Here is a 12490-nt window from a genome sequence, read left to right on the forward strand (position 1 = left end):
CTTACCGCAAACAAAAGGGGGTCAGGACATAGCAAAACTATTATTTTTCTTTTCTTTCTTTCTTTCTTTTTTTTTTTTTTTAAGGATTTTACTTATTTATTTGACAGACAGATCACAAGTAGGCAGAGAGGCAGGCAGAGAGAGAGGGAGGGGGAAGCAGATTCCCCGCTGAGCAGAGAGCCCGATGCAGGGCTCCATCCCAGGACCCCGAGATCATGACTGAGCTGAAGGCAGAGGCTTAACCCACTGACCCACCCAGGTACCCCTGATTTTTCTTTCATAAATAACTGATCAACTGTTGGAAGACTGTCAACCATCCTTTGCCTGACAGAGTCTCCCATTTCTTCATGTAGTTTTACGCAACAGACATAACATGCTCTGTGAGGCTCGTGGTATACCTGTTTTCATGATGACATGAGTAGTCTCTTCGGAAATTTGATTAGTTAAAGTGATGTGGTGTTTTCTGGCAAACTTGTGCACAAGCATCTAAAATCAAATCAAATATTATGTTATAATCAATTACCTCTAGTACATAGCTTAGAATGCTAGTTACCCTAGCTTTGACTCTCCATTTCCCTCATAAAACGTACATCCCTTTTATTCAAACATGCCTGAAGTCCTAAAATAAATAGTAATTTAATAAAAAATTATGTAGAATTCATTGGAAAAAATTCTAAAATAGTTTGCACTCACAGACACAGAATTACAACCCAGGATTCAAAAATAATAATTTTTCCCTTTAATAGCCCATATCATCTGATTCCCTAAGCCAGTTCCTTTGCAGAGTAATACTCTACTATAATTTAGGTTTATCTGCCTACACTTTATAAGCCAAGAGGTGACCAGCCTGTTCAAAGTTATGCCACAGGTACGTGGCTGAAAATAAGGTTCAACCCTCTAAGAGTTACAAAACATTCAAGATGCTTCTAAAGGTCAGTGCAAAAGCTATCAATTTCCCCTTAAGAATAAGGTTTGGAAGAGACTCAGATGCATCGGAAAAGAAAGCTACAGCCTTCTAGCTATTATCTATCAATCAAATAAAAATCAATAAGCAGTAAAAGGGATTAACCAGATCCATTACGGACACAGTTGACATAATCAGTAGCTACTGTTTGGTAAACAACTTCTCTTCCTAAGGGCCATCTTGTACTAGTCACGGCCACCCCTGCCAATATTTCTGGGCTGCGCAAAACTGCAATGGAGAGCAGTCATCTTTCTTTTAAGCTGCTTGCTCCCTACTGCCACAGGGCACTGCAAAAGGGAGGCTAGAGAAGCTAATGACATCCTCCCCCTTTTGCCGCTGCCCTTCTGCCAGGATCATTAGCAATTCTGAACTGATTAATTGCTGAAATCCCAGCCTTGAAACAGTGTTCAGTTAGAACAGCAATTGCTGAAAAGATCATCTTAATGTGGGCTTCGGAATTAATCATGTGTACTACAGTCAGCAGCTTTCATAATAAATTTACCACACTTCAGCAAGCCTGAATGGAGCCGAAAAGTTTTCTTCTTGGCTTGCCTAAAGACAACACGTACCCAAGTCGCTTACAGTCTAATCTGCAGCTCCGCGGAGTCCTCCGTGGCAAAGAAAGATCAGATCATTTTAGCCTCTTTGAAAAGCTGGACTCACAAAACAAAGGGGAATGCTAATTTTCAATGAATAAATGGGAATTCTAGAGGTATAGGTAAATGATCAAGAGCAGTATAAGCAGACAAAGGTATGAATTTTCAGAACAAATAGCTGATCTGGCCACATGGCTGTGAGATGGGAATTTTAGCATTATTGATGAGAATTTATTCACTGTATCTACTACGGCAGACATAGTAGATACAGTGGGATTAGTAGTAGGATACATTTGGCCCCTGAGCTGCTACCTATAGAGAGGCGAGAAATGGTTCTAGGAAGGTTATATTAAGAAAGGGTTAAAGGAAGCCTAGGAAGGATATATTAAGAAAAATACTTAAGAATGACTGGGTCATCTCTCAGTGTGCAATAAATGGCACCCACTATTTCATCCATCTGATACGCTGGTGTGCTATTCTATGATATTAAAGAAATATTCATTCAACTACTTTATTATGAAAGGATACCAATGGTGATTAATTACCAGGGAGATTAATTTCCTAAGATGTCTGAAATCTACACTCAGCCCAAGCAGAAACAAAATTTCAGTGGTCTTAATATTTTAATGGATATTTTTCTACAATGTGAAACAATTCCTATTTCTGGTACCAGGGGCCCAAGGACATGTCAAATCCTAATAGGGAAGGGGTGCTGTAGGGCAGAAATGATAGAGCGAGCTATGGAATAACTGTGTTACAAACTCGGATAAAGACAAACACTGGAGAAATGCCACTATCTGGCCATTTGCTTGGAAGCACTTTGGATTTAGTTAATTATGGTTGTAAATTCACTCAGATGTAAACCAAGGTGTTTCCTCTGGGGATTAAAACTATACTTACTTGGTTTTTTAGATTAAAAAAAATAAATTAAAAAGCTCTATGTTATACTCAAAACTATACCCTTTCTGCTAATATTTAATAACTATTTTCTTAAGTAAATATATACAAAATAGTCTATGCTACAGCTTTACCTAGGCCCCAATTTTCAGAAATTAGCAATGGAAATTAGATTACATAGAATCGTTCTTGGTTCCTAGATTTCTTATACGTTATTCATTGCTAGTACGTATTGAAAACTATTTGCAATATGTTAAGACGTCTCAGGTGTTAGGGAGATACATAAATACACTCACACATTCTTTTGGGGTTAAGCCTGATGCCACCATAGATATTCTTCTGTTGACTCTTTTTATTGAAGATATAACTTCTGGCTTCTCCCTGCCCACACTGTCTTCCCTCTTATTGTACCCAGCAGTATTAGCAATATGGACAGCAGCTGTACTCTTGGCTGATTCTTCAACTTGAAATTGGGGTAATTTCAATGCAGAGGTTGCAGCTGGCATGCGGCTAACATGAGCTGGCTCTGGGGCTCTGTCTGTAGAGGCGTCAGACTCAGGGTCATCAGAGAAGAGGCTGATTCCAGACTCGAGGTAAGGGGTTCCCTCTGAAAAGCATGGGGAAGAAGTTAAATCCACATGATGATGAATCTTCAATTACAAGTAGTATTCGTAGTATTCATCATGATTCTATATTTTAAACTTTTTTTTTAAAAGATTTTATTTATTCATTTCACAGACACAGATCACAAGTAGGCAGAGAGGCAGACAGAGAGAGAGGAGGAAGTGGGCTCCCTGCCAAGGAGAGAGCCTGACGTGAGGCTCGATCCCAGGACCCTGAGATCATGACCTGAGCCGAAGGCAGAGGATTAACCCACTGAGCCACCCAAGTGCCCCTAGAAGAACATTTCTGAAATGCTTCAAAAAACGTCACTCCACCAGGAAGTAAGCATAGCTAAAGAAAACGTGAGATTCCTAAAATGACCTTAATGAACACAGCCAAATACAACATTTAGGTGCCAAAGAGCACCTTTTATGATAATGTGTTTTTGAGGACTAATTTAAAACTTTCTTTACTGATTAAAACTTTGATTTATAAGCCATAAAACACACCACTCATTTAAAGTGATTTATAAGGCATAAAATACGTAGTCATTTATATTCATTAATTCATATAATAAGAGCTTACTTTGGAGATCGGACTCATTTTTCAATAAAGGACAGGCTGAAAACTTCTAGGGCCCTAGAATTCTTTATTTTTTTACTTTATTATTATTATTTTTAAGTAATCTCTATGTCTATTGTGGGGCTCAAACTCACGATCCCAAGATCAAGAGTCGCTGACCCCAAGATCAAGAGTTGCTTCTTTTACTGACTAAGCCAGGCAGGCGGCCCTAGGGCCCTAGAATTCTTACTTAACAGTTGAAATAAAATATTCAGAGCACATGACTCTCCCATCCTCAAAACTGTTGGAGTTAAACCAATAAATAAAGACTAAGAACTGCAATAATTTTCATGTAAATTTGGATTAATATTCAAGTTATTTTTCTAAAATGGGTTTAAGTATAAGAGAAGCATTCACTATAGACTAGACATGCTAGACATCTTAAAAGCTGATTAACCAAAATATCTTTAGGTCAGATTCAAAGTAAAACAGATGTGTTTTCTCCATTACAACAGATGAAGTATTACCCAGATCTGGTCTTGGCAAATAAGGCTGCTCCATGAAATCTCGCGCCTCTGACCTACTCGCTTGTTGCTCCTCTACACTGACAACCTTAATGAGCTCCTTTTGTGAAGGGCAGTCCGTGTCCTGAAGACTCCTTGGGCAGCTGTGCACATACCACCTCGTATCTAACAACCGGGACTGAGAGGGGGAAGACCTAGAAGAAGGATGAAGGGAGAAACACACCACGACAGTTTGTGAAAGGACTCATCACCCATCCTGGGCAGTGGACGCACAAGTGGAACATCTCACTGTCAGGGACATGGGGAATGACTAGCGAAAAAGAACCCGAGTGACTGCCCAGAATCCTGGATTCATGAAGCCTGCCAGTACGTCAGGGCTGACATATAACAGCTCTGCTTAGGGTCTGGGCTGACGCAGGCCATCTCTCAGCTGTTTAAAAGCGTGTCAGCAAATTTCACCAAATTCTCCACTGCCGCTCACTCAATCAAATTCTATGTGCTACTCCACTTGAGTCCAAATGGATGTAATAGAATCAGATCTCTCATGAAAATAGAAAGCTGATTAATTTTGACATTTATACACTCATTCTTTTTACCCAATTTTAGCAGAATTCATAGAATCATGCCTACCTCCTATCTTTTTGACGTCCAAAGCCATTCTCAAAACAAAAGCCAGCTATAAAATACTGTCGGAAGAGCACATGTGCCGAGTGATTCCATCCTCCACTCTTTCAGGTGTTTAGGGCTTTGCAGAATAAGATACTTAGCAACAGATTTAAAGGATACTTAACAGATTTGAGGAATTCATCCTCAAATGCATTATTTATAGTTTCCTTTAAATAGTAAACAATGGACTTTAATAAATAATAAAATTATTATAATATGTAATCTACCATAATGGATTATAAGATATTACAACATAATTTAATAATTGAAATACATTAAATAATTGTCTATTAAACAATTATTGGGTGTTTACTACAAGTCAGGCAATAAAAGTAGGCTCTGTGCATTAAAGATGAGCAAAACCCGAACCACAGCTCTCAGGTAGTCTACTAGAGAGAGGACGTTCAATCAAAGTGTAGGTTTTTTTCCTTTACATATATACATATATGTGTTTATATATATATCTGAAATATATATTTTATGTAGGCTCTACACCCAGCATGGAGCCATTGTGGAGCTTGAACTCACAACCCTGAGATCAAGATCTGGGCTGAGATCAGAAATTGGACCCTTCACTGTCTAAGCCTCCCAGGTGCTCTAATGTGTAGGTTCTTTAATAGAAGTCTCTGTAGGGTACACTGGGGAGGAGGAGGAGGTATAGGAATATTTAGCGTAAATATTAAATGGATGGTTAGCACAACAGATTAAAACATGGCAATGAGGTCATTCCCTCTAAACATGGGTTTATGGAGGCCAGATCTCTGTACTCTGTCACAGCCACAATGTCAGTCTCCAGGCTCAAAAATATACCCTCAGTTCACGAGGCTTAAAAGACAGTGTGATTAGATTATCAACAACTTGTCAAGTATTTTCGGGAAGATAAATAAAAAAATAAAAGTATATGTATACGCAGTAGGAACTCAATACATACAAATTCCTTTTCCTTCCTAGAGTGGTGAGACGCTGGACTCTAATGGCTCTGAGGTTCTGTCCTGAACTATCAAATAGAAAGAACAGTCCCAACTTATCCTTTTACCCTCATAGTATTGTAAAGATCCAACGAGGAAGCGGATAAAGTACTTTTGAAAACATGAAGTGCTGCACAGTCTTACAATAATGAATTGCATAGACATCCCTGAGAGATATTCTGAATTTTCCCGGGGTAAATCAATAGCTAAACTTTTTCTAGAGAGGCCAAAATTTCAATCAGGGCCAGGGCTGCCTGTCTGCCTCAGCTGCCAGGCTTTAGGTTTCAGTTCTATATTTTATTCTGCCCTTCGAAAGGGACAGATCTACTGTGCATTTCTCACCTCGTACCTCAGGCCTTGCATAGTTTCAGAAAACCCACGGAATTAAACAAAAGAAGTGTCCTAGAGCAATGAGAGGTTAGAAACAGCTCTTTACAAAAAACCAAAAAAAGGACAGTGAAAAAAATTTAATAATAAGAGTTCGATATAAGTAAAGATATTACTTAGATTCTACAACAAGACATTTATTTCTTCTTACCTTCTTGTTCCTGGTTCTTTATTTTTACCGGTGGAACTATCCAGAGATACCTGATATTTGTCCGCAGAAAGGCTTTCGGGATTCTGGCTTTTAGGATAGTCGCTACTTTTCTCTGAAGTTAATACTGCTTTAAATGGAATGAGAAAACAAAGAAATCTACTTTACTGCTTTGTCCTGATGGTGGTAATTCAGGTGAGGATATTGATTTTTTCAAAAGCAGCAACCTGTGACAATCAAATTGGTTTTTAAACAAGTATATCAGGCAGAATTTTGTAAACAGAAGTGATGCAGCACCCGATGAAAATAAATGACTCAAAAATTGTAGGGACAGTGAAAGGGAACACTTGAGGACGGAGTAAATGGAGATACCTGGCTGAGACGAGGCTGGGAAAAACATACATTTTTTTTGGCCCAGAATGATAAGGAAACAAGAATAGGAAATGAATTTTTATCTCTGCAGCAAAATAAATTATTCTGAAATCCCTCCCCTTAGATAACAGGGAAGAGAAGTACCGGAAAGCACCAAGCACATTCCCTACTGCCTCCACATCAAAGACTGGAGAGGATGGGGGCGTGGGCTGTTTGCAGGTGTGGGCAAATAAGAGGGGAGCAGTTGGAGGAGAAAGACAAAACAGGTGACATTTTGTTTCCCATTTTCAATGACGAAGAAAAAAACAAACCAAAAAACCCACACACACATAAACCAAGGAGCTGACCGATAAGGAACCTTGAAGTAATCTATGGAACTGCTAAGGAAATGGCACAGGAAAGGGAAAACACAGACAACAGACCCAAGGCAAAGTTCTGGCATGGTAGTGCGTCCTTTTTATTTATTAATTCCTCCAAATGTATTATTGTACCACTGTTTTCTAGGAAATGCCTTTGAGGCAGAAATCTTTTAAAAAGCAAAAACAAACACTTAAAATTACAAATGTCTTCTACCCATTAAAAAGTCACTGATGACTGTAATTTATTTTGAGCTTTTATTAGAGAAGTTCAAAGGCATAAAACAAAGGCAGAAAAATTTAAGCAAAAGGCTATATTAATTAAACTGTTTTTTAAGTCACTAGGTAGCCTGGTGGGGGGGGGCAATAATCACTGATCTCCTGAGTTACTCCTCCAATGTATTATTTCTAGTTTCCTTTAGGTCTCTTTTCGAGATCTGTGCGTTAGAAACACAGGAACTCCCAACTGCTGAAAGCAAGCAGTCTTACAGTGAACCAGCAGGATGTTCTTTCAACTGAGTATCATTTACCCCCCCAAACAGGGTAATAACTGATAAAAGATAATGCATAGTTTCTAAGGAATCACACCAAACAGAAGCAACCACTGGAAAGGGTTTAAAAAAAAAAGTGAGGGGCACCTGGGTGGCTCAGTGTCTGCCTTCAGCTCAGGTCATGATCCCGGAGTCCTGGGATCAAGCCCTATGCAGGGCTCCCTGCTCAGTGGGGAGTCTGCTTCTCCCTCTCCCTCTCCTCCTGCTCATGGTTTCACTCTCTCTCTAATAAATAAATCAAATCTTTAAAAAAATCAAAGGAAAAAAGAGTGAAAAGGTGTGGGGCAGGGAGGAGCCTTAGATACAAACACAGATATTAAAGTCATTCCATTGTCTAAATATTTGACATACGAGTTGCTCTTTTCTTCTCTTTTTAAAGATTTTATTTATTATTTGAGAGAGAGAGACAGATAGTGCTCGAGAACGGGGGTGGGGGGAGGCAGGGGAGAGGGAGGGAGAACATCCTAAGCAGACTCTGAGCTGAGCCCAAAACCCCATGGGGCTCAATCCCAAGACCATGACCTGAACTGAAACCAAGCATCAGACACTTAACTGACTCAACCACTCAGGTGCCCTGCTCTTTTCAAAATAATAAGGCTCAAACGACAAAGAAATTAAACTCACCTGAGTTGCATTCCATACCTGAAGAGTATACAAGAAATACTGGGCAAAAGTTTTCTGCTTTTTGGGTACCTGGGTGGCTCAGTGTATTAAGCCTCTGCCTTAGGCTCAGGTCATGATCTCAGGGTCCTGGGATCAAGACCCGCATCAGGCTCTCTGCTCAGCGGGGAGCCTGCTTCTCCCTCTCTCTCTCTGCCTGCCTGTCTACTGATCTCTCTCTGTCAAAAAAAAAAAAAAAAAAAAAAAAGTTTTCTGCTTTTCTTCTTCCTTAATCCTTATTTCATAAAGCAGGACCCAGAGCCCAAGTCCTGGAATGATCCCTCTTAAATCACCCACCACCTTTAAAAGATTTTATTTATTTGAGAGAGAAATCACAAGCAAGGGGAGAGGCAGACTTCCCGTTGAGCAGGGAGCCCGACGTGGGACTTGATCCCATGACCCAGGACTTGATCATGACCCGAGTCAAAGGCAGACACTTAACCGACTGAGCCACCCAGGTACCCCTCTTCTGGGGGTCTTAACCTGTTATATTCTTCATGGGTAGTGAATATGGCCTAGACCAAACATTTAATAAACTTACTGCCTATTATGCACTAAGAATTATGAAAAGTATGGGGGGATTAAAGGAAAAAAATCACAGAAGAAGGAACGTTATTAAGAAAGGATAAACTACAAAATATAGAACCTACAATGAAATTCAGGTTTAAGAAATGATAAACTACAAAGTATAGGACCTACATCCTTCAAAAAATAAAATCTTTAAAAAAAAATGGATCTTAAACATCCATAATCCTGCCATCAAGATTAAAAAAATATATATATATGCATGTATATATAAATAAAATATGTCTACAGGATCTTAAGCCACGTATGTAGAGACAAATAGATAGGATTTTAAAAATAAAAACCAGTGAAATCCAAATAAGTCTAGAGTTTCATTTGTTACTAGTAATGTACCAGTGTTGGTTTCTTGGGTGTGACAAAAGCACCATGGTGATGTAGGGTGATATTTGGAAACCAAAACTAGGTAAGTGGTAGAATTCCTGCAGGAACTCTCTGTACTATCATTGCTGCTTTTCTATAAATCTAAAATAATCCAAAAATAAAAAGTGCATTAAAAAAAAATGTCCTTATAGCTGAAGGTAAACAAAACTACCCTTTCTAGATCAAGAAATTTGCCTGAGGGACGCCTGCGTGGCACCGATGGTTAAGCATCTGCCTTCAGTTCAGGTCATGATCTGGGGGTTGTGGGATCGAGTCCCACATCAGGCTTCCTGCTCAGTGGAGAGTCTGCTTCTCCCTCTGCCTGCTGCTCCCCCTGCTTGTGCGCTCTCTCTCTTTGACAAATAAATAATATCTTTAAAAAAAGAAGTAACAAGTTTGCTTGAATTTTAGCTCAATTCAAACCAACTTAAGAAAGGAAAAGTTGCAAAACTTGAGTTGATATTAGGTTGACACACTGTTTCAGAAATAAAGCCCCCAAATTTCAGAATCCATACCCCAAAATTTCCTTTCGGTAAGCGTGGGGTAGGTTTTTGAATAATGTGAATTAAAGTATTTACTGAGTAGCTACTGTGTTCTCAGAGTTCTCTGCCCTCATGGAATCTACATTCTAGTGGAATGTGAGGAAGAACTCCAAACAGTGAGCAAAACAAGTTGTGTATTATTAAAAGTTTGCAAGGCTTATGAAAAGAACAACAGTGGGGAGTAGAGCTGGAGAAGTCAGACAGGTCAAAGTTGCAATAGAAAATATGGTGGTTCATGGTAGATCTTATTGAGAAGCAGGCTTTGAGCAATTTGCACAACATATTTCAGTTATGCCAACATACAAGGTCATGAAGGACATTCTCTGTGGAGTTGGGAGAAAGGACTTTTTTCTTTTTCTTCTCTTTTAAAATTTTATTTATTTATTTTTCTAAAGATTTTATTTATTTATTTGACAGACAGAGATCAGAGGTAGGCAGAGAGGCAGGCGGGTTGGCGGGGGGAGCAGGCTCCCCGCTGAGCAGAGAGCCTGATGCAGGGCTTGATCCCACGACCCTGAGATCATGACCTGATCTGAAAGCAGAGGCTTAACCCACTGAGCCACCCAGGTGCCCCTCCTTTTTTTCTTTTAAACTAGGAAATTTTCATAAGCTTCTCCTTTCTCCTCTCAACATTTACCCACCTACCTCAGAAGTCTGAGGAAACTCTAATTTCATGGAAAAGAAGGCTGTGTATAAGTTTACTATAAAGGATAGAGTAAAAGCTCCTGACAAAAGTGTTATACAGAGGGGTGCCTGGGTGGCTCGGTTAAGCCTCTGCCTTCGGCTCAGGTCATGATCTCAGCATCCTGGGATCGAGCCCCACATCGGGCCCTCTGCTCAGCAGGGAGCCTGCTTCCCCCCTCTCTCTCTCTGCCTGCCTCTCTGACTACTTGTGATCTCTGTCAAATAAATAAATAAAATCTTTAAAAAAAAAATGTTATACAGAGATCCAGGAGAAATTTTCAAAAGTTTCCAGAAGACCAAAGTAAAGCATAATGTATAAATATATAGCATTTATGAAATTTTAAAATGAAAGAAAGCTACAAGGGGGACCTGGGTGGCTCAGTGGGTTAAAGCCTCTGCCTTCGGCTCAAGTCATGATCCCAGGGTCCGGCGGCTCCCCTCCGCTCCCCGCCTGCCTCTCTGCCTACTTGAGATCTCTTGTCTGTGAAATAAATAAATAAAACCTTTGATAAATAAATAAATAGAAAGAAAGCCACAAGAAACACGCTGTCTGCAGATCTTTAGGAAAAAATGAATGCGTACACACTACACTCCAAAGCAGAGACAGTAGATTTACACACATATTCAAAGCCAGACAGTAACATTTTCTATGCTATGCATTAACATGGGAAGTCTCGTCTGTTTTTAGACTGAAGAGGGTGAAAGCACCCCAAAGAGAGCTGTGCTGGGGACGAGACTTTGGGCTTCATTATCTGGGAGAGGAACTAAATGAAGGTACGGTTACAAAGAAAGCATTTAAGGAAATACATTTGAATCACTGCCATAGCAACAGAGTCCCGAGCTCCTCATGCATGAGCTACTGTTTCTCCTTGAACACAAAAATACTGCAAAGCACATTCTGGGACCAGGGCCACACTCTTCTGGAGAATTAAGACTTGAGTTCCTAGAAAGACGAAAAGGCAGGGCCTAAGGCCCCCAGTAGGGGAAGGGAGCAACAAAGAAAGAACCTTCACAGGAAGTTAGCAGGGTGGCTATCACGGAGACAGTAGTGAAGAACATTGGGGGGGTGGCTCACCACACTTACAGGTCCCTAAGTGGCAGCCCCCTACCTCCCTCTCCCTGCCCTCCACCCCTGTGTCAAGCACCTGTGCCTGAGCATTTCCTCTCACCTATGTTTTGCGGATCTGTCCCTATTTACAAGCTGCCTGATGTGCTATTCTCACAACACCACAAGGCGCTGTCCAGTTAAAGACTCAACCTTACCTTTCAGCTCGTTTTCCTTCATTTATGCCATGTTATTCCTCAGGTCTGTGTTCACTTTTTTAAAAAGATTTTATTTATTTATTTGACAGAGCAAGAAAGGGAACACCAGCAGGGAGAGCGGGAGAGGGAGAAGCAGATTCCCCACTGAGCAAGGAACCCAATGGAGGGACCCAATCCCAGAACCTTGGGATCATGACCTGAGCTGAAGGCAGATGCTTAACAACTGAGCCACCCAGGCTCCCTCATTGCTCACTTCTTATAGGAAGTCAGCTCTGATCAATTCCAAGCTGCCTGGTTACTCCAAATGCCTTCTCTCAGAGGTCCACCTGGTCTTGCTGATGACCACGATGCTGTGATACAGTGCCAGGCTCTTCTGCAGAACTGGACTTTTTGTGGATCATGGTGCAATTCCTGACACCTAGGACAGCTCTCTCTCTGAGCGCCTCAGTCGGTTAAGTGTCCGCCTTCGGCTTAGGTCATGATCCTAGGGTCCTGGGATCAATCCCCACATTGGGCTCCTTGTTCGGTGGGGAGCCTGCTTCTCTCTCTGCCTCCCCCATTGTTCGTTCTCTCCCTCAAGTGAATAAATAAAATCTTTAAAAAGGGGGGGGGGGTTAAATAAATAAATAAATAAATAGGGCTTTGGGACCTGACACCACTGTTAAAGGACTAAGTATGAGACGCCTGGGTGCCTCAGTTGGTTGAGCAGCTGCCTTCAGCTCAGGTCATGATCCCAGCATTCTGGGATCGAGTCCCACATCGGGCTCCTTGCTTGGCAGGGAGCCTGCTTCTCCCTCTGCCTG

The 12490-nt window shown here is 40.7% G+C and overlaps 1 protein-coding gene across 11 annotated transcripts in view; it reads right to left on the minus strand.

Annotated features, from left to right (window-relative positions):
• Positions 1-12490, minus strand: part of BRCA1 (BRCA1 DNA repair associated) — a 67632-nt gene that overhangs the window by 16126 nt on the left and 39016 nt on the right. For 8 of the 11 annotated variants that reach the window (XM_004772611.3, XM_004772612.3, XM_045080745.1 and 5 more), the window contains 4 exons: positions 6318-6444; positions 4149-4339; positions 2754-3064; positions 399-486 (listed from right to left, as the gene is read on the minus strand). In XM_004772611.3, coding sequence (XP_004772668.1) covers positions 399-486; positions 2754-3064; positions 4149-4339; positions 6318-6444 — 717 coding nt within the window. The remainder of the gene's footprint in view (positions 1-398; positions 487-2753; positions 3065-4148; positions 4340-6317; positions 6445-12490) is intronic. The other 3 variants (XM_013045926.2, XM_004772610.3, XM_004772616.3) reach the window with 1 other exon arrangement.

The sequence above is a fragment of the Mustela putorius genome, unplaced genomic scaffold, assembly GCF_011764305.1.
Source record: "Mustela putorius furo isolate JIRA1106 unplaced genomic scaffold, ASM1176430v1.1 tig00000487_pilon_pilon_pilon, whole genome shotgun sequence".
Lineage (NCBI taxonomy): Eukaryota > Metazoa > Chordata > Mammalia > Carnivora > Mustelidae > Mustela > Mustela putorius.